This window comes from Desmodus rotundus, chromosome 5 (genome assembly GCF_022682495.2).
Source record: "Desmodus rotundus isolate HL8 chromosome 5, HLdesRot8A.1, whole genome shotgun sequence".
NCBI lineage: Eukaryota > Metazoa > Chordata > Mammalia > Chiroptera > Phyllostomidae > Desmodus > Desmodus rotundus.
In genome coordinates this window covers 127,863,141-127,888,805 of record NC_071391.1, presented here as the reverse complement: position 1 = coordinate 127,888,805, position 25,665 = coordinate 127,863,141, and the positions used below count along the sequence as shown (strand labels likewise).

The window sequence follows — 25,665 nt, the reverse complement described above, 5'->3', positions numbered from 1 at the left end:
AAACTGAAAATTGCCCTGACTGTTTCTCTATTCTGTGTTCTCTCACAGCCAGAATTTACTTCCTGACACGTCTTTTATTGTAAAACACCCATGCTTCCTGCCTCTCATTCATGAAGAGTGTGGTGCAAATACCACAGAGATAATTTGCATTTTAAAAAGTCTTCATCAGGCACTAATATTCTTCTCAAAGGAAGAAACTCAAAACTTCTTTTGTATTTCATATCCTATAAATACCCATTGGATATCATATCCTTCTTGAAGAGCAAAAGCTTCCAATGCCTTAATCTCGTATCAATGGGGGGAGGAGGAGCTTCAGAGCTTTTCCTGTCTTTTATTCGACATCAACTCTCCCCTCTAAGTCTTACTCTGTTTGATGATTATGACAATTTTTAAATATATTTATTGATTATGCTATTACAGTTGTCCCATTTCCCCCCCTTCACTCCACTCCATCCCGCCCACCCCCTCCCTCCCACATTCCCCCCCTATAGTTCATGTCCATGGGTCATACTTATAAGTTCTTTGGCTTCTACATTTCCTACACCATTCTTATTCTCCCCCTATCTATTTTCTACCTACCATTTATGCTACTTATTCTCTGTACCTTTCCCCACTCTTTCCCCCTCCCACTCCCTTGTTGATAACCTTCCTTGTGATCTCCATTTCTGTGGTTCTGTTCCTGTTCTAGTTGTTGGCTTAGTTTGCTTTTGTTTTTGTTTTAGTTGTGGTTGTTAATAACTACGAGTTTGCTGTCATTTTCACTGTTCCTATTTTTTATCTTCTTTTTCTTAGCTAACTCCCTTTAACATTTCATATAATAAGGGCTTGGGGATGATGAACTCCTTTAACTTGACCTTATCTGAGAAGCACTTTATCTGCCCTTCCATTCTAAATGATAGCTTTGCTGGATACAGTAATCTTGGATGTAGGTCCTTGCCCTTCATCACTTTGAATACTTCTTGCCAGTCCCTTCTTGCCTGTAAGGTCTTTTTGGAGAAATCAGCTGACAGTCTTATGGGAACTCCTTTGTAGGTAACTGAGTCCTTTTCTCTTGCTGCTTCTAAGATTCTCTCCTTCTGTGTAATCTTGGCTAATGTAATTATGATGTGCCTTGGTGTGTTCCCCCTTGGGTGCAGCTTCTTTGGGACTCTCTGAGCTTCCTGGACTTTCTGGAAGTGTATTTCCTTTGCCAGATGAGGGAAGTTCTCCTTCATTATTTGTTCAAATAAGTTTTCAATTTTTTGTTCTTCCTCTTCTCCTTCTGGCACCCCTATAATTCGGATGTTGGAACATTTCAAGATGTCCTGGAGGTTCCTAAGCCTCTCCTCATTTTTCCAAATTCTTGTTTCTTCATTCTTTTCTGGTTGGATGTTTCTTTCTTCCTTCTGGTCCACACTGTTGATTTGAGTCCCAGTTTCCTTTGCATCACTATTGGTTCCCTGTACATTTTCCTTTGTTTCTCTTAGCATAGCCTTCATTTTTTCATCTAGTTTGCAACCAAATTCAACCAATTCTGTGAGCGTCTTGATAACCAGTGTTTTGAACTGTGCATCTGATAGGTTGGCTATCTGTTCGCTGCTTAGTTGAATTATTTCTGGGGCTTTGATCTGTTGTTTCATTTGGGCCTTTTTTTTGGTCTCATGGCACCTGTTAAGTAAAGGGGTGGAGCCTTAGGTGTTCACAGGGCGGGGTAATGCTGGTCGCTGTGCTGTGATGCTGTATGTGGGGGAGGGGCTGAGAGGGAGTAATGGTGCCCGCTCCACTCTCAGCTGGATTTCAATCACTCCCTCTGCTACCCACAATCAAATTGGGCCCCTCTGGTGCTGATTCCCAAGTGGGTGGGCTTGTGCACGCTCTAGGCCCCCGTGGGTCTCTCCGACAAACTCTTCTGTGAGCCTGGGAGTTTCTCCTGCTGCTGCCTCAACCCCCACGGGTGTTTTCAATCATAGGTTTGAGGCTTTATTTCCCCACTGGAGCCCTGGGTTGTGTGGTCTGCTTCACTCGCCTGCCGTTCCTCCTGGTTTATCTGTGCACAAATGCGGGGCTGCGGGGTCTGCTAGTTACAGCCTGGCCTGCCCCCATTCATCCCACAATCCACCAGTCTCTAGGTCCGGCCACGTTGCCACGAGTCCTCTCTGCCCTGGCTGCCTGTTTCCGCCCCTCCTACCGGTCTGGATGAATGTTTCTTCTTTATCTCCTTGGTTGTCGGACTTCTGTGCAGTTCGATTTTCTGTCAGTTCTGGTTGTTTTTTAATTTTAAATTGTTGTTGTCCTTCTTTTGGTTGTGCGAGGAGGTGCAGTGTGTCTACCTACGCCTCCATCTTGGTTTCCTCTCTGATTATGACAGTTTTGAAAGCATCTTAAACTTGCCAATATCATGTTCACCCGCTGACTAACATGGTGATGAATCTCACTGTCACTCACTTTAAGCCAAGTTATTTAACCTCTCTGCATCAAAATCCTTCATCTGTAAAATGAAGGAGTTGAACTATGGAGTTTTAAAACCTTTTGGAGTTGCAAAAATCTATCTAGTGTTAAGAGAATTATGACATGCAATGTCCTCCCACACCTCATAGAATGTGATGGTATCTGTGGGTCTGTGGCTCCTTCTTCTGATCTTTCTCCTTCTCTCTCCCCCCTCCAACTTCCCCTCACACTCAGCTGCTTTTCTGCAATATTTTCCTGTCAAAACGGGCATTAATTTGGCTGGAAGCTGCTCCATTGTCCTAGTGTTCCCAGTGGCTCTGGGCCTTAGCTCTGCTGCACTGACCCTGAATACCACAGGTTTGGTGAAGTGCAGAAATTGGCACGACAGCAGTCACAGAGGGAAAGTACCTGAAGCTGGTCCCGAGAACTCTGTTCCCAGAAGCCTTATCTATGGACAGAAAGACTGGGTGAGGGCCTGGACACAAGAACTGCAGCAGAGTTTCCAGGGTGATATGGTGGCACTCTGCCACCTCAGCAAGCTGTGATGAGGGATGGTCCCAAATAGGATTTGTTCGTTTCCTTGTTTACAGCCCACCTGTGTGGACTATAAAGTAACCTAAGACCACACGTAGCCTAAGAACTATAATTTGAGTCCTGGCCAGGTGGCTCCATGGGTTGGAGCATTGTTCCATAAACCAAAACAGTGTGGGTTCAATTCCCGGTCAAGACACCTACATACATTGTGGGATAGATCCCCTGTCAAGGCATATACAGGTGGCAACGGAGTGATGTTTCTCTCTTTCCCTTCTCTCTAAAATCAATAAATATAGCCTTTGGTGAAACTTTAAAGAAACAACAACTATAATTTTAGGGTCACAAAAGCTCCCTCCCCTTTACATATTTCCTCCAACAGCCATCCTATGGTCCCTGTAATACGACCTTTCTGGCCACATCTTTAAAAATTCAAAGAGAAGGAGGAATAAGGACCTCAAATCTTTTGTATTGTTAATTCCAGTGAGATTAATTTCTCAGGCCCTTTGTTTAAATTAAAAAACAAAAAACCTATAGAGAAAGATGCCTTGAGCTATGAACAGCATTTGGGTAAGCTGACCCTAATGTCTTTTGTAATTCACTGTACCACAGGCTCACAGGTCACCACACTTCGAGTTTCCCCTACCTTCTTATCCTTCTTTGCAGTTTCTTTCTCTTAGTGGCTCTTAGTGATTTTTTAACTTTGCAGTGACCCAGGGCCTGGTCCTTGGCTCTCATTACTTCTCCATCTAAACTTACATCTTTCCCCTTTAAATATATACGTCACGGTATAGATTACATTTTTTTAAACCTCTTGTAAATAACGTAGAAAAACCTACCAGGGGGGTCCAACCTGCAGCCCACCTGGCCGCATTAGGCTCCGGATTGCTGTGAATGTGGCCCAACACAAAATCATAAATTTACGTAAAACATTAAGAGATATTTTCGTGTGTGTGATTACGTGTCACAGTGTATTTAATGTGTGGCCCAGGACAACTCCCCTTCTTCCAATGTGGTGGCCCAGAGATGCCAGAAACTTGGAGACCCCTGGCAGAGCAGTTTCTCAATCTCAGTACCATTGACATTTAGGGCCACTATACCTTTGGGCTGTCCTGTGCCTGGACAGGACGTAGGATGATTAGCAGCATCTTTGGTCCCTTTCCACTAGATGCTAGTAGCACCTCCCCAGTTGTGACAACTAGAAATGTTTCCAAATGTTGTCAAAGGTCCCCTTGGGGGAAAAATCACTCTCATAAACCACTGACTTAGAATAATTGGGGATAAAATAAAACTTCTGATAATAAAAATGATAAGCCTTTGACTTAATTTGAATAGTTCAGTTTCTTTTAAAGTTTATATCTGTTAAAGTTATTGGAATCTGAACAAGAGTCAACAATATAATCTATAAGCTCGTGCTGGGTAGGAAACACATACCCCTCAAAAATGGAGTTTGCTTTGTCTTTAGCCTGACACCATTCAATAATGTTTATTGTTGATGATTATGTTGCATGAGTTCAATAAAACTTACCTGTCTGTAGTAAGAGCTTTACAATTTATAGTGACAATTCACCTAAATGATCTGATTCTTAGAGGTAGGAATGGGAAGGACTGGGAAGTAAACGATTTGGCTAATTACCGACACTTGGGTAAATTAACCCCTCTAAGCCTTAGTTTTCTCAGCAGGATACAATTAGCCAAAGTAGCAGAGCTAAACTTGAAACTTAATTTAGGATATCGTTTATGCTGTATGAAAGGCAAGATAAAGAGCCCCAGATACTCTTTCTGTTATAAATGTTATTTCTGAAAATTGTTCAAGTTTCTTCTTAGCTTTTTCTTTTAATAAAATCTCCACGGTACTGTCATTTGAAACACATCATGATCTTATCACTTATAACCTTCTCTGTCAGGCTGGATACAAGAGTCTCAGTTACCTTGAACTGCACGACATGTCTGTTATTGCAGGATGATCAATGCAAGCAGATGTTTTGGGGATATTTTTCCATATGGGATTCCAGATGTGGAGCCTTTGTTCTTTTTAAATTATTTTGAATTTCAGAGGAAAGGAAAAAATTAAGTACGTGTTTCTATCACTGGGTAACACATTTGTTCTTCGAGCTTTGGGAAACTAGATGTATACATCCTTTGGTGCTTGCTTTTATTTTTAATGATTGATAAAATGGCATATTTATTATGACTTAAATCGTCTTTAAAGAGGAAAAGTTCTAATTGTCAAAAAAAGCATAATAATGTACTTGTTAATGTTGCATAATTGCCTTTACAAAATCATCCCATAAAAATGCTCATTATAAGCATGGCATTCAAAAAACTGTCATTCATTAACTTGGAAATAAAATTATAATTATAAAGCTTTGAGGCAATTTTGTTAGGAAGCTGTGTGCTAATTGCACAGTTTAAGGTTTCTAATTTAACATTAGGTGAAAACAGGATAGTCAACTGAAAAGAAGCACATAAAAGTTTAATGGCTGGGGTATTACTGTGTGTGTGTGTGCGTGTGTGTGTAATTCTGCTCGGCAATCACTTTGGATTACAAAGTAACATAGAGAAAATTCCATGCACTTGGAAATAGGTCTTTATTTGGGTCAGGGGTTAAATGTTATGTCCATTCCCCTCTGCAGTCCCAGCTGGAGAGCAAATTCCACAGCAGTAACTGCCTAGACTTTTTGAGCAGGGCGCGGGCTGGGCTGTGTACCAACAGCCTCGTCAACTGCAGACGGAACTGCAGCATCGCTTCCTGCAGCAGAGCGTCAGTCATTGGCTCCTCGGTGACACGTGACTGATAGAGCCTTTTCTGTGTATTTTCTCGCCCATCTGTGTGGAGGGCACTGATAGGCCAGGCTGATGCGCAGGCAATTTATCATCTTGATCTCCCACTGAGTCAGGGAGCTCTCCTGTCACCAGTATTGATTTCAGAGGATGGACTAAATTTCCTAGGATTTCCATTAAGAATTAAGAAAAAAGCTCTAAGCACGCAGGGTAGCCAGACAGACATGGATATGAGATGGCACTGTGAAAACTCGCAGGTAGCTTCTTCTGTCACAGCCGGTGCTCAGCACAGCTTAGAACTGCAGCATGCAGGGTTTAAGACACCAGAAGCCTAAGAACAATAATAATGAAAATAAGAATAAACTGTTTTGGATAAACTAATTTTTAGATTTATATTCAACTATTTCTTCTTGGAGGTTGCATGTCAAATTTATGCATGCTCTATATGAAATGTAGAAAGGTTGTTTTAAATTTTTAAATGTCCTTAAACCCTGAGCATGGTTGCTTCTAGTTTTGTTTGCTGCTTTATGTGAGCTTCAGAGGTTTCTTTAGCATGCTTGTTGCAAAAATGATAAAAATTGTGTGTATGTGTATATATATATGTATTTATGTATTAAGTTGATCCAAGTAAAAGCATGAATAAAAGCTGCTTTCAAGACTTGCCAGACTGCTTTATTATTGTTAATGACTGGGTGATAATTTTGCCTAACTATGCTTAAATTCTGACCATGCATGCTTTTGCGGCAGAGTGGGATTTTCGTTGAGAATCTGTAAAGGTGAAATGTCTGAATTAAATGTATGTTTGGTACAACAGAAAATGTTACTTGTGATCAGTGATTAAGTCTGATTAATGGAAATATTTCATACTGGTAAGATTTGAGTAACATATATTTACACTAATTATGTTTACTGAAAAAATGCATGCCTGGGATTACTGAAAGTGTTTATATTTTGGAAATATAAATTTTGATTATTCAAAGATAGTAAGATTTCAATTTTTAAAAATACATGTGAGGTGAAAAATTAAAGGCATTTTTTTTATTTTAGTCTGGAAGAGGATTGTAAAACTGCTGTTTATGTGTGAGAGATAATCATGTGTATGGTGTGTGTGTGTGTATTCTTTGGGGGATTTTTTTTTGATATTCTCCTAACTGGTCCTTATTCTCACCAAGAGGGAAAATGCCTGAGCATTCAAGTATTTCCTAGGCCCATGGGAATTCGAGCCAGCAGAAGCAAGAGTATGGCCAGATGGGATTGGCAGGCTTGGCAGTGAGTGGAGACAATAGGTGGGGGCGGAGCAGATGGAGGACAGAAGGGATTGCAAATCAGAAAAGGGGAAGGGGGAGGGGAAGATCTGCTTAATAGTGAAGGAAGCCTGGCCTCTCTTTTCAAGGGAACTTCTTCTGACTGCATCTTTGTTGAATTATGAGATAGAATGTTATCTCTGTCGTGACAGCTATTTTTCATTAAATTAGGTAGCCCCTGCTTCATAGATTGGGGAAGTCCCATGAATTGAAATTGTTTTTGCCAGATTGTGAATGGTGCTCTATTTGTTGTTGTAAACTTTTTCTCTGTGTCATGGTCAGGAAAAGTAGGAGCAAAATAAGAAGCAGTTGTATTATTTGAGTTGGTGGTATCTGAATATATATATATATGGCAATAACTAGTAAACTTAACCAGACTTTAAATGCTTCAAATATCTATTGGGTAAACTGCCCATTACCCTACAATAGCTTTCAATTCTGAAAATATTCAGAGATCATGCTGACTAATCTGTCATTTTTACTTCTGATGTATAAACAGATCTTCATTTCTAGAATAACTTTGAATGTTTTATTTAAGTATTTGTTGACGTCATGAATCCTTGGGATTTGACCGATGCCCGCTTCAAGTTCTGAAATGAAATTAATATCTCAGCACTCTCCATCGAGCCTTCTGTCACTCAAGCGCCCAGAGAACTGGGCACAGCCTTTGCCAAGCAAGGTCATAAAATGGGGAAAAATGAAAACTTCTGAATTTTATAATTTTAATGATTCTTTTAGAATTCCAAAATGAACCAGATACAATTTGCAGTCCTAAGTACAGCTGAATTTGACCACATTCGTGCTGCCAAAATGTGCCAACAAAACACAATGTTAACATCTAAAGATGCATCTTTTGGTCGCACTTAGTCATTTGGTAGGTGGACCTTGTTGATGGAGAGAATCTCCAGTCTTCAAAGGCAGTTTTTCCATGTCACATGTCTCTCCTGACTTACCTTTTGATCCTTGGCTTGAGAAAGAACTGTGGCCTAGATAAGAGAAAGAAAACTTTTACTTTCATACCTTGAGGTATCAAAGATAATTTACTCAGACCATTTATACTAATTTCCCCAGAGCCAAAGAATTAAGCCAATTTCTTATACTTTCTACAGTCCTTTTCCTCCATGCCCTGTTCTTAGAAATTTTTTTTTACAGGAAGGTATTTTTTTTATTTATTTATTTTTTAATTTTTATTGTTATTCATTTACAGTTGTATGCCTTTTCTCCCCATCCCTCCACCCCACCCCAGCTGAACCCACCTCCCTCCCCCACCTCCACCCTCCCCCTTGATTTTGTCCATGTGTCCTTTATAGTAGTTCCTGTAATCCCCTCTTCCCACTGTCCCCACCCCACTCCCCCCTGGCTATTGTTAGATTGTTCTTAACTTCAATGTCTCAGGTTATATTTTGTTTGCTTTTTCTTAGAAATTAATGAAAGGGTCCAGTAAGCATCAAAATGCTACTCATCTAGCAAATCCTCTCTAACCTTTTTTAGAAAGAAATACAGCTTGCAGGCAGAACTTTGGACAGATATGTATATCTTGGAGGGTTGGCTAGTATTCATAAACAAGATAACCCAGTGATGAAGAATAAATATTTTTGACTTTGTACAATCATGTTGCCGAATAGGCTATGGGCCACATTCTCCTTATGGGTAACGTGGAATAAAACTGGAAGAGCTCTGAAGCGGTATGAAATGTCTGGTCACCATAGCGTTTGAGCTCAACTTCCAAGCAAATTTCTCACCAAAACATTAACCAGGGAAATACTTAACATATTTACATAGTAATTAGTGATGTAGCATTGCATATTAAGGATGTTTGGCTAGTTATGATTAAATGTTACTGTCTGCATGCTCTCCATATGCTCCTTTAATTTACTAAATGTGCCTATCCCACAGCATCTGGGTACATCTATTGATATAAACTACAAGTGCAATCAATTAACTATACGGTGGCTGCAGCAGTCAGAATGGAAAAAGCCCTCTCAGCTTATACTTTGTAGTTTTCAAATGGAAAAGAAAGCAGGCAGCCAAGGACTTTCAGTCTTTGTTTATGTTAAGCTTCAATGTTTCAAGAATTAAGCTTTACTCTGTCATTTTGAAAAACAACTCATTTGAAACAAGATTATGCCCTATTAAAACTAGTGCCCTTTAATTCCAGTGTTATGAGCACTAACAACATTCTCAGGTGGACCGTGTTAGTGGATATTTAATTGCACTTAGACCAAGGGGTCCTCCCTTTCACTCCACATTTACTGTTCTCCCAGGCTTCTATTCCTCTGCTGCTTCATGGGTCATTTACAGACTCAAATGCCATTTGCCCCAGATCTCTACTTTACAAAATGTAAACAGTAAACTATGCATATATTCTGCAGAGTGTAGCGACACCAAGTTCTGCTGTATACATTTCTGTGTATACTTAGACTTTCTATTTCTTTGATTTCTACTGAAGTTACCATGTTGACCCAGAAAGATTGACTTTTCTTCCTGCTATCTTATTTATATTTACTTGACAGTTGATATTTGAATCTCCCTCATCACTCTGGCACAGAGAACAGAGCCACGCACAATATTAGGCAAAAACAGACAATTTCCAGTATACAGAATAATTGCGGAGAGTCACGAACGATTATAAACCCATGGATATCTCTCCAGTGTCCCTCAGCAAATGAAGATAGTATGAGTCTAAAGTGAATAACAGCCATGAAAAACAAAACTACAGGACAGGTGTTTTCTATTTTTGTGTCATTAATTATTTGTGATTACCACTACACATTTCCCTTTGCTCCTCAAATTTTGACCTTTATTTGAATGCATATGCTTAAGCATTAGTAACTCTCTCACAACTATTCCCCCAAAATCAATTATCCGTTTTTGTTTTCATCATTGTGATATATATTTTTGATAGTGCATATTAAGCCACAATTTCTTTTATTTTCTCGATGACAAACAGGCTCAAATACTTTTCTTACTATTTTTCCACATCTATGTCTTTTGTTATAAAGGCATCATTACTTTAAGTATTGCTGAGTTTAAAAGACCAAAACTAAATGTAATGGTGGGAATGACTTAAATATTTGAGAGGGCCAAAACATGCCAGTCTCCAAAATAATTCAGTCCTGAAGTTCATATGTTCTCATCTCTGTTTCCACTGCTTTTTATATTAAAACATCATGGGTTTTGTAGAATACTAAACGTGGCTCTAAGTGTATTTCTCACTGTTGTCCAAAAATATGTTTTTGTAAGTTCGCAGCCTAGCTTTACTAGTAAATTCATGGGTAAAGTGAGAATTGAATGGTTTAGGAAAATACATTCACCTGCCTGACCCCTTCACGTTTTTCAAATTGAAAACTCTACTAGAGCTTCAGAGACAATGCCTTCCCAATCAACCTCCAGTGAAATAAATTTGCTTACAATGAAAACGCATTTATTACATATACAAAAGCATAGATTACATATAAAACACTGTGCATATATTGTTAAGTGTATATATACATATAGTAGAATATACAAAATATACATATATATACCTGTATACGTACACACACACATACAGGGTCCGGCAGAAGTAACACCTGCTTCAGTGTGGTTGGTGGGGCAATAATATGGGTGTAATAATTTATGGTTTTTTAATTTGAACATTTCACCTAAAATGTCATAGGGTGTGCTTGAGTGTGATATTGTTATGTTACAGAATTACATGCTTATGATTTTGTAATAAAAACAGTGTTATTTGTGCCAGACCCTGTGTAACTACAACTGATTTTATAATTTTCAAAACACTAATATTTTATTATCAGATCAAAAATATTGCAGAGAATTTTGATTTTTTTAAAAGCATCTTATTTTGGAGTTGCACAGGTATAGCCTCAGGTGTCTATCTCGATTACCCACTTGTGAACCGTCTGAATAATGGTTTATCCTGCATGACCAGAGTGCTTTATCTACCGCTTACCCTCCCATTGGCTTAAAAATCATGGTTTTCAGTGGCACCCCAGGACTTCTGTGAATTAGCTTAATGTAAGTGGACCGTCTCTCCATTGGGTTTTAGTGGTGAGTGTATGATTATGCGTGCCTGCATAATAAACTGCTAAATAATCAGCTGCTAAATAACAGGTTTAAATGATACATGTAACAGACTAGAAATAGTTTTCTAAGCCTTCAAAAAGTACTTTTACTTCCAGAATGTCGACAATTATAATATATAAGCAAATAATAAGCACCTATCTCAGTGGTCCTTGTACAGTTGATAGTTAAGATCTATTAAAATATCTGCTAGTTGATTGATCTGTACCAGAACTTGGCAAGATATCATGGGTGACCTAAAGGAAAATGAAACGCATGCTTCCTTAAAAGACCCATTGAAGAGTCGGGACAAACGCACACAATTAGAGAACTGAAGGCTGAACTATTTTATCCCATAGAAAAAATTGATGAACACATTCATTGGGTTTAGAGAGAGTTCATTATGGGCTGAGTTGATGCACTAATGTTTTTCTGCTCCGTATTCCTTGTGTGTATTGGAGCAGCCCTACTTACCTGGTTACAAAATAAAAGGTAACATAAAACCCAGTCAAATTAGGTGGGACACACATCCCATAACACCAGTACCTACCTCTGAAGTGGAGGTTAGGGCACGGAGGGTATTGAATATGAAGCAAGGTCCCAAGTATCTTGTCTGAAAAAAGTCAAGGTGGGTGCTTCCTGTTCTACATGCCCTCAGGACAATATATTGATTGGTTAAAAGCCAGTTTTCATGCTCTCTGAATAATAAAAGCAACACAAATGTGTGTGATTTTTTATTTAAAAATTACCCACATACTTAGTTTGTATGCATTCTCTTTATGCATTAAAATTAGCCATTGTTGCTAAATGTTACCCTTTAAAAATAAGAACTTGATTTTCTTTTACTGGTGGAATGATTGGAATGAGTTATTTTTCCAATAATAAATTACACACTGGAGGGAGTGTAACTATCTCAGGCCACTAGGGTATAATTGAATGTGTTTGTCAATTACTCCAGCAATGATTTTCAGTATTCCTGATTCTATTTCCTTCCTTATCTTTGATTTTACTTTCTTGTTGAAGGGTACCTGTAGAAAAGAAAACAGAGTGTGGGTGGGTGTAGGCAGGAAGCAAGGGTCTGGCCTTGAGTGAAATAATTTTGAATAAGTGATAATTATGGAAACAGTCTATTTATGTTACTGAAATGGTTATCAATATAGTACTATTATTTCCTCAGTAAGTAGTCTAAAATACAAAGACTAATTATGGAAAACTTCATGAAACATTCATTAGAACTGACTGAAATGATATCTATGTGTAAACTATCAAACTGAATAGTTCTTGATTACTTTTCAAAATCTCAAGCTAGAGACAGTAAGCTTAGGCTACCGTGTAAAAGGCACCCATGCAACAGAGGTTTCCTAGATTCCTGACCTTCTGGTTTTCCAGACAGCCAGTGAAATTTAAATTGCAATAGGTTATGTCATTTTCAACAGAAAGCTTCCGATACAATAACAAAATAAATACTGACTTTAACCTCTCTCTCTACCTCACAATTCCCTAAGTGATGCATCATCTTTGTAATTCTCTAGGAAGCGAGATAAGGGTTTAAAACGATGAGACAATAGAAAAACTGTATGCTTGGTTTATCTGAAAGTCTACAATGTAAGGACATTTGCAAACATACCCCATTCAAATCAGGATAATACACATTTTATGTCTGTAAATATCACAAAAAGGATACATTTATAGGTTTTTTATTATTCTGTTTGTATTTTTTCCTTCATGAATGTATCTGCATCTTTTTTTAAAAGAAAACTATTTTATAAATACCAGTTTTGCCAACTTATAGATAATATGTAATATTTAATCAGATGCTTCTTCTATTTTTTTAGTTTATAAATAAATGTTTTAATTTGGAATAATTTAAATATATACCAGTATGGCAACCATATTATAGAGTGTTCACTCATCATCCAGCTTCCCCTAATGTTTTTTTAATTTAATTTTTTTAAAGATTTTATTTATTTATTTTTAAAGAGAAGGGAAAGGAGGGAGAAAGGGGGAGAGAGAAACATCACTGTGTGGTTGCCTCTTGCGCACCCCCTACTGGGGACCTGTAACCCAGGCATGTGCTCTGACTGGGAATCAAACCACAAACCCTTTGGCTTGCAGGCTGCTGCTCAATCCACTGAGCCACACCAGCCAGGGCCCAGCTTCCCCTAATGTTAACATTGTATTTAAGCATTGTACATTCGTCACTGCTAAGGAATTAACATTCAGTGTGCCTTCATAAAAATGATTCCTTTTTAGAATTTCTGTGTCATAGATGCTACTGAGTGACTATCATCAAACTATTTGGGAAAATTTCAACATCACTGGGTTTAATTCCCACCAACACCGAAGTGAATACTCCTCATTGGACTACCCAGGATTTCTACTTAGAAACACTCAATCAAGTATTTTAGAAAGAAAAACGATTAACAGAAAAACAGTCATTTCTGTTTGTACCTGTTTTTTCTTCCCGCCCATGTAAATATTGGTTTCATTTTGAAGCTGTTCTCAGAATCTGTTTCCCCCTTTCTGTTTCTTTGAGAAATTTATACCATCCTCTACTAGAATATTCTGTTAAACTTTAGACCTACCCTTGCAGCTTCCCCAGTGCACCTCAAATTCAACATGTTCCTTTGCAAATGGTATTTTTTGGAGTTTATCTAATTTTAAAACACTTGATTTGCTTTACGTAAAGACATTTTACTGGAGAAATTACTCCTGCTACTAGTGTGTTGAAGACCGACCAGCTAATTTTCTGGTATTTGACTTTTCCCCATTTGCAAGGTGAGGGGTCCACAGGTCTAATACTTTATGATTTTAGAGTGGGAATAAATGTGAATTACTTTTAAAACAAAAGGTTTTAAAGACAAGTGGCTTAAAACATAGAATACTTTTCATTTTGTTGCAACATTTCCTCTGAATATTGAGATGAATTTGCATCTGGGATTTGCTTATGGAATTTTCATTTTGAAACCAGTGTGAGAATAATTCCAGTCATGGCTAGAATTAATTAAAGGGAAAGCTCCCTTTCCATTTCCACAATGAAGAACACAGAGGCTCATTAGCATTCCACGGGCAAGGCTGGTAGGTTTCAGAGAATTAGGAGGTTGGAATCCCAGAAACTCACAATAGGAAAAGAAACAACATCTTTTCATTTCAACATCATCTTGACAAATGAGGAAAATTCTTGCAGTGTGTACATCAAAAAAGCAAGCCAAATTCTGTGAAAACAAAGGAAAGGGGCCCCATATTGCCCATTCTTTTCCTTATATTCCCAAACCTCCACCATTGCAAAGAGACCTTGTAATTATTTCAAACCTATTTTTTATAACATGGATGCCAAACGAGCTACATTATTCATTGTAAGTGAAAAAATACTTATTACCATGTGTCAAGAAACTCTGATCCCCTCTCTGGTATTCCTAATAAGAACCCTGTGGTATAGAATCATGGGTTGAACCTACTAAATAATTACCCACATAAATGCTGTACTCTCTGTGTGTATTTTTAGGTTTTATATCAATGAATATTCCATAAAGTGCTGCATATTCTGTACTAAAAGTCCTTCACCCCCAAATCATCTGGAGATTGTTCTCTAAAAAGTAAGGTGTGCTGTGGCTGCTAATGGAAGTGGTGGGGACAGTGGTGACATAAGCCATCAACAACACAATTGGAGAAAAATTCTCACTGCCGATAAAGATTTATGGAAAAATAAATTCAATGCATGCCAAATGAGATCCTCAGAGAACAAGTCTTTGTAAGCATTTTTCCATAAACACAAAAAAGAAAGTGGGTCTACATTGGTAACAGAAGGTTAGTTGTGTAGGGCAATTATTTTTAGGGATGTTCACAATTTATGCATTAAAAACTAATATAGCTTGCAAGTTTCTGTTATAATGTGAAACATTCGGCAAGGAAATGAAATTATACACGGAAATGAAATTAGAGCTTTGATATTTATAATTTCAAGACTTCTTAAAATATGGAATATGTAGTGTTTGCATTTTTTTTCCATTTGTTATCAGCATGTAAATATGGGCAGGATTTGGTGGATGTTCTGGAAATCAGCTTTATGGAGTACAAATTGATATGTACAGTAGAGGTTTGGCTTTTAAGGTAATCTTATAATGATAGATTTGATTTCCAGCACACCCTTAGCTTGAAACACTTCAACAGTAAAGCATTCCCTGAACCCTGCAAAGCCTAAGAAGCCCTATGGCCCTGTGGCAGTAGAGAGAGCAAAGAAGGACAAGGTGTTTCAAGGTGTAATAACTACAATCTTCCTGGTCAGCTCTTTACATTCAGGTCACATGAAATACAGGCCTGGATGTTATTGCAACAGCTCTGTGTTTTGAAAGGTTTGGAAATAACTGTATGTGACCAATTTCCCACCCTTAGTGTCTTTCTCAGCTCATCACCTATTATGTATTTTGTTCTTTTATGGGAAGAATTCCATTTTAAATTTACTGTATCTGGTGGAACTGGGGAAAAGTATGCATGTGTTCCAAAAGGGTTTTATCAGATAATACATCATTCTTTGCCCATTTGAATGAAAGTGACTAAGAAACTGCCTTCATTGCTTTACCTTCTGTTGTCTGGTGCCAGATGTTCAAGATGCACAGTCCTCTGTGAGGCACTTTTCTGTTCTGTGTCTTTAAGGTTTGGTATTTAGGACTGAAGTCTTTGTGCCCCAAGAGAACTGAACGCTAGAGACTCAGTTTAGTTGACGAGCCCTGAAGCAGAGCTGGTTTGATGGACTGACGTACTTTTACTTGCACATCTTATTGTTTTCTTTCTCCTAAACCTCTTTCTGGAATTTTGAAAAACCAAGACCTATTGCAATTTCACTGAGTGAGCTCTTCATCCTACTGTTCTACGTCTGAAATTACTTCCATCACTGGTCTCATTTATAAGAGGGCGTGAGACACCCTGCCACTATCCAAACATACCTATGGTGGGAGGACCGTTGTCTTTCATTTTCTCCTTCCTTCTGCTCATTTTCTTCTTTGTAATTTCCTCTTTCCCTCTTTTCTTCAACTTTCCCTCTAACAGAAGTCTGCTAATGACATTCCTTGGTTTCTTCTGCCCTGTTTGTGTCCCTTAAGAATCACATTCTGAAACCAGCGTATAGGCATACAGCTGCTAAGTCACTAGGCATTATGTTTAGACCCTATGGAGGTGAGAAGAATCCACCAGATTCTGTGATATTAAAAGGGAATATATTGAGCACAACTTAACTCTTAGGTGAATAGGATTCTTCAGGATTTTAGGAATGGAAAGTAAGATTACTCGTCATAGGAGTAGCTAATTGAGCAGAAACTAGAGTCCTCAGAATATAAGTATTAGAAATTTAATTTTTAGTAAATCCCTGACACTTCCTTTTTAATTGTGTTGGTTTTATTTTATTTGTATTTTGTTTTACTTTTTTCTTTTAAATCAAGGGACTATTTGTTGTTTCAAGCTTTATTCGGTATCTTAATCCTTAGGATTTGGTCCATGTTCAAGGATAAATAACAAAAGGGTGAGCAAAAATGGCGCCTCTAGTAATAACCTGTCATGTGACAATTTCCCGACTTCAAATCATGGTGAAATAGTCAGTATTCTAACTGCCTTAAAAGCACCAGTTGTTTTAGGTACAAACTATCATATTTAGAAGAAAAGTGAATTGCTCAGACCCAATAAATTTCACTTCATAGAGAAAGCATCAGGCCCTGCTTATTGTCATTTCATTTTTGGTTGTAGTGAACCATTTCATGAAATTAAAAATTATTATATTTATGTATGTATGTATATATTATCTATACATACCTTTTAAATTGGAGATACCCTACAGCCTTTACCCAGCTTTCCCCCATGTTAACATCTTGTATAACGATAGACCAATATTAAACCAGAACATTTATATTGCTGTAAGCCATAGAACTTATTCAGACTTCACCAGTTGTACATGCAAATATTTATGTGAGTGTGGTTCTATGCAATTTCATCATGTGCAGCTTCTTATAACCACTACCATATAGTTAGTTATAGGTAACTAACTACACCATCACCACAAGACTCACTCGATTATTACATTTGAAAGGGACCCTAGAGGTCATCTACTCTCACCTACTAATTTTGGGGGTAGGAAGTGGTATGTTCCAAGTCAAAGAGTTTGACAATAATTTAACTCCTAGTAGAATCGCAGAATGCTATGTTCTATTCAAGACCCGTGTCAGGAATCCCACTTACATTCTAAATTTATGAAGCAGGCACTTGTACGAGTTTAAAGATAAGAGAATGAAGCAAGTGAAAGCTATAAAGTAATTGAATTGACCAATTTCATCACAATGCTTAATTTTAAAAAATCTCATATTCTAATTCTATTCCTGGATGCATAAATGGTAAGGGAACATTAACATCTATATAAGGATTAGACAGGTATTTCAGACCAGGCATATGTATAACAGAGGCCACCCATATTGCTTCAGACAGCCTCAACAAGGTTGCTAGGGGGAGAAGGTAGTTATTATCTGTAAAGAGTCCAAGAGACTTAGCTGTAAATTATATAACCAGTACTCTCTACCCAAAGTTTTGAATGCCTACTCCCTTCCATTCACACGCACACACACACACATAATTTAATAATTCTTTTCCCTTTCCAGTTGCCTTTAATGCTTCCTTTAATTTAGTTACCACTTACAAAGTTATTGAGGTGATGTTTGGGTGTGTTTGGGAATTGGGGGAGTCACAGCATGTGATCTGACCCACTCACCTCTTCCATATCCACTTTGGAACTACGTGCTATGGGAATGAGCCTAGTTATAGAAGAGTAGGCCAGAGATTATTTGGAAAGGGTATAGAATTAAAGACTTTCCCACTAGATCAGCATCATAGAAAACTAAAGATGTAAAAAGACCCATTAGCTGCTTTGCCCTATTTCCATGAAAATTGCAGTGAACATTTTTCAAAAGACCTAATCTATTTTTGTTTAAAATAAATGGGAACTCAATGTAGACTCTTGTTAAAGCTTGAAACTGCTGATCATTGTGTTTTCTGAGTTGTTTCTCCTCTTAGATCCACTTGACAGTTTGCATCGCTAATTATTGCGTTCTCATTTGTTTAGTTCCAGCACTGCCACAGGCTTTTTATCGTGGGCAGGGGAGGGGAACACCACTGCAGTTTTGAAGTCCTGCACAGCCACAAGCCATTCACTCCAGGAGCATAGGGGAGAGGATGATTATGTTGCCTGCACGTGTGTGTGTTTGCAAAATTAAAGCAGGAAAATGAATTTTAGGTAGTTGCCAGTCTTTGATAGCTAATAAAACTTTAGAGAAGGTTTTGTCAGTCTCCAAATGCAGGAGATGGTGGGCCCCTTGTGGCCCCCTTTCATGTAGGGTACTTGGTATCATGATGGATAATTTGCAGTAAAAAACTTTTGCTAGGAAAACTTGAGAATATACTCTTTTAGAAATCCAGGTGATGGTGGTGGTGTTTTACTGGTAAATGGATTTCTTAAAAAATATCGACTTCATTTGCATAGTACCATTTTAGATAGAAAAAGCCTTGTAAGATGAAGATAATTTGTTAAGAATTATTTTTTAAACAAGTATATAGCTTTAAAACTTTCTAATTTTAGTGCTCTGTGGATTCTATTTGTGGGGAAAAGTGCTTTTTTTAGGAACCAATGCTTTTATCACCAATGAAGCACTAGTGCACTGTGCAGGTTTTGCAATTTAGATGCACCAGCTGAACCATTTAAGACCAATTGAGGTAGTGATGATTGAAATGCAATGAAATTGCTTCTTCTGTATGTCTTTTTTGTTGGTGGTGGTTGTTGTGCCTTTTTTGGTTGCAGAGGAGTTTGATTTAATGACTAGAATTACATACTTTAATTTTCTTTCCTGCATTATAGGACCTTTTTAAAAGATCCTCCACAATTCATTACACTGAAAGTTTGCTTTAATTGAACATCCCTAAAAAATCATCATGCTTCCTTAACAATATGTCAGTTTTCAATGAGGAAATTAGTGTGAAAATCAGTAGAGAAATTTTACAGCTTTGTCTTACTAGGAATGCAACTCTCTATTTGCAGCAATGGTGAAAATGACTACTGTTGAATTTCTGTCTGCAGATTACCTTAGAACAGCCAAGCTGGTCTTGGCTGATATTGGCCAGGTAAGAACAGATGATGAATGACTAGACCTCCACACTAGATAGATAGATGGATAGATGTATAGATAGATGCATAGATAGATAGATACATAGATAGATACATAGATAGATAATAGATGAAAGAAAGGATGAGAGAGAGAGAAAGAAAGAGGAAGGAAGGAAGGAAGGAAGGAAGGAAGGAAGGAAGGAAGGAAGGAAGGAAGGAAGGAAGGAAGGAAGGAAAAGAAAAAACTTTGTGGTTTCTGGTTGCGGCAACAGACAGTTATTTCCAAACCTTTCAAAACACAGTGAACGGCAAATATTGTGTGCCTAGTGATTTGATCCTCCACATACATACTCAGCTGAATGCTTGAGAGCTAAGATGAAACTCATACACATTCTTGCAAACCATTGCCATGGCAACATACTTAAAATTTCCAAGGTCTGTCTCCCTCGAGTTTGTACCTGCATTTAGCTTATTGTGAAACAAAAAAGAAGGCTTTGCAACTTGAAAATGGTTGGGAGTATGTTTTGAAATAAAGTGGAGTTTAAAAGTTGAAAAGCAAAATAGAGCATTCAGGGGGAAACTATACTTGCATTCTTCATGCAATACTTAGCATTATTTCCCCTCCTACTTCACAATATTCTAGGGAAGGGCAAATGTGGATGTTCTACCTATTGTGGTTATTAGCACATCGGGGTTTTGCCCACATCAATGACAGACATGCTGGTTCTGGCAGGTTGGAGATAACGTGCCCTTGTCTTGTATAGTAATTATACAGGTCAGAATAGCAAAGATTTATTTAGTGTTTATTGTGCACCAAGAACAGTGTTACAACTACACTGCAGAGATGGGTACTGCTTCTTTCCCATTTTTACAAATGAGAGGTTAAAAAATCCTTCCCCAAGTTCTAACAGCTCCAGATTTAAACTCAATGCCCATGCACCAAATCCCTGGGAAGCAGCTAGGAGTACTAGCACTCCTCAGTTTATCAAGTGAAAAGCTGGTCCTGGAAAACCAGAGAAGGGCTGCCACAGAAAGCATCCCTGTCTCTACTCAGGGTACACAGAGTGAATTGCCCACTCTAGGCAAATATAGCTGAACCCCTGCATGGCAGCCTCAGGCTCTACTTACAAGTGCAAGCCAACGATCCCCCATTGTTTCAGGTAGCAAGGTGATCGAAGACAATAAGACGGCTACCTTCCTTATTACATTGTTTGTCTCCCTTCTAGCAAACTCAGTGGAGCACCAAAGGAGGCTTGGCTTCTATTTGATTAGGTCTTGGAAAAATAGAAATGGATGTATATCTGGTGTCTACTTACAAAAGTTTTCTCGGACTCAATGAAATAAGAAAAGCGGATTTGAGAATTATCATAGTAAAAATATTACTGGTCACTTATAAGTAAATCCACTACCTTTTTAAGGAAGTTTGCATTTTGAAGAAACTAACAGGTCTTGTGAATTTGCAGCCAGGAGCCTTGGCTGAGTGCTCTACAGTACCTGTGCTTTCTTATTTGAGAGTTTCTCCAGCCCTCTTTCTCTTATTTATTCTCAATTTATTACTTCTCAAGATAGTTACAGAACCTTAATTATCTGGGTTTCTAGCTCAAAGCAGATCTGAAGGAGCAAATTTGAAAAAGGAAACAGGTGCCTGGAAAGCCTGGTAGTGACGGACAAAATTCGGAAGAGCAGCTATCAGCTGAAAAGGGAAAGAGCAGTTTGGAGACTCATGGAGCAGGGCAGTGGTACTATCCTCTTTGACATCTGCGATCACTACTAAGTTATAGGTACTGATGCTCCTAACAAAGATTCCAAACCATCCAGCAAAGCTTGTCTTCTGAGTTTTCTGTTTTAAAGGTAACACATGATTTCAAAAGTTCTCATGATAACAAATGGCATATTTTCTTGTCCTTAATCAGCAGGCCTCCCAGTAATGAGAATGAAGAGAAGAGGGGAGGGGTTGCCGAGGTGTGATGGAAAGGAAATGGGCACAGCCATGTGGGAGGGGCATAATAGCAACTTGGGGGAAACATGTCAGAATTAAGTGGAACCGAAGGTAAATACGAGGCTGGAGAGAGAAAGGCTATCTAAGAGAGGGCGTGGTTAATCCCTTAGCAAGTGCTTCGTATGTGACCTTTACTATCACAACTATTTTAATGACAAAAATAACGTGTGAATAGTGGTTAAAGAAATAGCAATTAGACAATTGCATAACTAAAGAAAACACCCAAATATCTGTGGGAAGAGCTCAGGCACCGACGTCATCTAATGAAACGTGTACACGAACACAGGTTTTCCATGAGACTGCTGGTCCTCAATAGCAGACAGTTAGCAATATTCTCTCCCAGCTTCTGCATGTGTGTTCTTTGGTTGGTCCTTAGTGAGCTTTGCACTAATTGCTCTCTACGTGGCAACTCTGGATTCCCTGGCATTTCTTAAAGGCCTTGCTTTAAAGTTTTCAATAAAACACAGGACAGAATTGAAAAAGACGGATCATGTTTGAGAAACGTGGGGAAAGTAGTGAACTAATCCCACTGCTACTCTTACCTTTCCCATACCCAAACTTGAAACGGGAAGCAAAGGAAGGAGCAGGATGCCAACCGGTTGGAGCCAGGCGGCCAGAATCTGCCCTGGAGACCATAGTCTGATACTGAGTGGGGCCGTGAGTTGGTACTGCACACCTGAGCATGCCAGCTCAGGGGTTCCCTCTCTTTACTGTGAGGAGCTGGGAAGGAAAACTCAAAGTGTCTCCAAACTCTGAAACATACCAGAGTTAACAAATGCAGGGTTACGTCATGCGGCTAGGGAAAAGAGAAGCTGTTCAATACATTGATGAATATCACAATTTTTCCGAGGTGTTTGAAAAAGTGGTCTCATGTCCAATATAAAATTTTCTCTGTTTATAAGGTGGTCAAACACGGAAGTATGAATTTAAGTCAGGAAATTGTACTTTCTTTGTGAAGAGAATGTCTAAAGATCTGGGTGTCCAGTGCTAGGAATAAAGTTTCCAGGTTGAAAGGGAACAAAGTGAGAATGTGAACAGAGCCAGCTGTGCTATATAATAAATACTCTTATACTCTTCAAAGCATCTTCTGAGTGTCAGCCGCTGTGCTAGACAGTGCTTGTATCCATCGAGCATCACAGAATGTAATACTCATAATAATCCTGGAACAAAGGCATAAAAAACTTCATTTTTACACTTGAAGAAACTTAGAGAACTTAGGAAATGTGTCCAAAGTCACAGAGCTAATACGTGGTGGAACTGGGATTTCAGCCCAGTCTGTCTAGTTCTTGAACTCATGCTTCTTCCATGCTTAGTGGTCAAAGAGAGATTTCCCACTCACAGACAGCCTTCATTTGTCACACATCTGAAGTTCTCCATGCAGTTGAAGGCAGGGAAGTCTGGTTCCTTATTGTATTCATTCCCCGTCTGCTTAACTCCTACTTAATCAAAGGTATTCAATAAAGGGTTATGAATGGATGAATGAATTAATGAATGAGTGAATGAGGGGAAGAATCAAAAGATAGAAATTTTAATGAGTGCATTTTTTCCTGCACTGGTTTCTAGGATTCAATCTGATGGCTGCTCTTAGTCCTTATCTTCATGCAGCTTATTTCAGAAAGAAGATAAAACTTTTATCCTATAGTTATATCTTGAAGGAAAATAATATAAAGACATAGTGTCCTTATAATCAAATGAAAGTGCTTGTGATTTAAGATTATTTCAATATAGTTCAGGGGAGGCAGGGAGAGTTGGGGGAATGGTATATAAGAAAAAACACAGAATGACAGCCAACTATTTTTTTTTTCACTTTTTTCTAGAAAGCAGGCTGTGTCTTATTGCTCTCTCAAAGGACAGAAATGCTTCATAAAAGCAGGCAGACCAACTTATTGCAAGACATTTTTAGCCTTTCCTTCCTCCTAAGTTACAATCATTCTCCTTTTTCACTTAAAGATAATGTCACTTTTTGCTATTTCTCTACCATAAATTTCCAGCCATGAGGTATAATGTGGAAACCGGTTGTAAACGTTTATTGTCACTTCTAGAGATGTTAGAAGGCAGATAAAACCTTTGAAAAAGTGTGATTTTGCCACAGTTCTCATCTCCCACTCTTACAAGTTATACCCCTGGAAAACAATCTATACTTGCTGGCTCTTATTTTGAGATTTAATGAGTTGTTATAAGTGAGCAATTGTGACCGATATACACTGAGACTTCAGTGTAGTGGGCTGAGGGTGACCATCGGGATAAGACTTGAAATGACTCTACCAGTTCAAGTGTCATGTGTAACATTTCTGCTGTTTTTAAAGCCAAGCGCGCGCTTCCCTCTTACATTTATTAGTTCTAGTTTTAGAGTCATAATTATTTTCATAAAATGCTTTCATTTAAATTGCAGATAAAGAAAATAAGCCAGATTTTAGAGTGTGATGACATTTCTCCATCTTTATTGAAGTATAGTTGACAATTGTAAACTTGTTAATTATGAAATTTTAAATTTTTCAAAATAAAATGTTTAAGGTGTGTGGCTTGCTGCATACACACCCGGTGAAGTAATTGTCACAATCAATGGGGGTGACATTTTAAACCGACTCTATTGAGTTTCTGTTACAGATGTTCCAGGGGTGTAAAACCCTCCCACAGAGTATGTGAAATAAGGTAAAACAAACACCTAAGCAGCTCCCAACTTTTAGATTTAAACTTTTTAATTTTAAATTTAAGTAACTTGGAAAGACAAATACCTCCCCTGTTCTAAAGCACTAAGAAAATATTGCTCAGTGCCTTATAAGAAATAACTAGCATATCATTAAGCCACGTGGAGGACACCGCCACAGGCAATGTCGTGTTATAATGACAAATACAACCACTGGAGTAAGGAGCATTGTGCTGCAAGGATCACACTGAGCCTCTTCTTCTTGTCCCCTCAGCCGCTCCTCCTCCTCTCCTTCTTTTCCGTCGCTGTCTCTCTTTCCTACTTATCAGTGTATGCTAAGTGATCTATTTTTCCTGTTCATTAATTTAGACATAAATTATAAATAAACTTCGGGTGCAGAGATAAAAATAAATCAGGTTGCCATGTCTTCTAAGTCCCAGGAGAGTGGATAGAGAGGAGAATTTAGAGAGAGCTCTAGTACCCCTGCATCTGTGCGGTAGCTCTCCAGGGGATCCGACCTGGAAAATAGGGAACCCCTGTGCCAGTCATGGATTGGCACTACCTGTCTTGTAAGTCACTAGTGAGACTGGCACGTATGCCCGAATTTAGCAATGCCAACACGGACCCTATCCTGGTATAATAGGGATCAGCCCCAGAATAGCAGCATCTAGGAGAGGGGCCAGTTGGAGTGAGAGAGGTAGATGCTCTTTCACCGAGGAAACAAGAGGATTTCAGGACATGAAAATGAAATTTATTCAGTTATGTGGATATCTGGCTGTTCTCTTAAAGCATTTCCTAGACCTGTCCTTTATACAATGAACAAGAATAATAACTTATATAATGCTGCAGTGTGGGAACTTTCATATTTTTAAAGGGCTTTCACACATATCAAATGTGATCCCTGTAATATCACTGTGAGAGTTATTGTGATTCACATATACAAACGATTGATTCACACATGTAGCATTCATATGGGCATGTATAGTGTATGTATATATGTATACATACATATATATATTCATATGTACAATTGAGAACACAGAAACCAGTCTAAGATCATGCAAACTTCTCATGAGATTCAGACTGAGACTTGCTATCTGGACTAGTATGTATATATTTTCCATTATTAATCAGCATATTACAAGTTAAACTGAAGTGGTTTGACACCACAATATTCCAAATATGTATTAATGAACCAAAGTAGTTTGGTTCATTAATAAGGAATGAAGTAGTCAGATAGGGAGGGAAGCGTGGCGTTTCGGTTTAACTATAACCAGCCAAGCTGGAGCTCCTTAGCGTTGAAGGATGTAACGTTGCAGCACCTGAGCCAGATAACGTTAAGTCTCAATCACTGCTTCATAGAAACACTCATGGAGGTGCTGCTCGGATATTGGCTTAATTGGGAGCTCAGTATAGAACCTTGCGTATGTTAACTCATGGGTAAAAAAAAATCAGAAAACCAGTTTTCTCTTAACTAAGTCATTATCATTTCCAAGCACATCCCTATTTCTTGCTGTGGAATAGAAATTCTTCAATATTGCCAGTTTAAAATTCCACCAAGGAGACATTGGTCATGATACTACCCAATAGGAAATAAATGTTGATAAGTAGGTGCCTATGGCTCCTCGTATGGCCTTGATTTTGCACCTCTAATTCTAGGGCCGTCATGCAAATGAGATGGCCCTGATCCATGAATGCGTGATTGTATCTGGAGAAACAACCAGTATTACTGATAAGTGGTTGCTGCCATTTATTTATTCCCAAGATGCAATAAGAG

General features: G+C 38.4%; 1 protein-coding gene across 30 annotated transcripts in view; it reads left to right on the top strand.

Annotated features, from left to right (window-relative positions):
• Positions 1–25,665, top strand: part of NRXN1 (neurexin 1) — a 1,071,808-nt gene that overhangs the window by 1,009,345 nt on the left and 36,798 nt on the right. The window contains exon 1 of one of the 30 annotated variants that reach the window (XM_053924069.2): positions 5,806–5,999. The exons of 28 other annotated variants lie outside the window; for them this stretch is intronic. In XM_053924069.2, coding sequence (XP_053780044.1) covers positions 5,967–5,999 — 33 coding nt within the window. In that variant the 5' untranslated portion in view covers positions 5,806–5,966. Of the gene's footprint in view, positions 1–5,805; positions 6,000–25,665 lie in introns of those variants that run through there. One more of the 30 variants, XM_053924067.2, reaches the window with a different exon arrangement.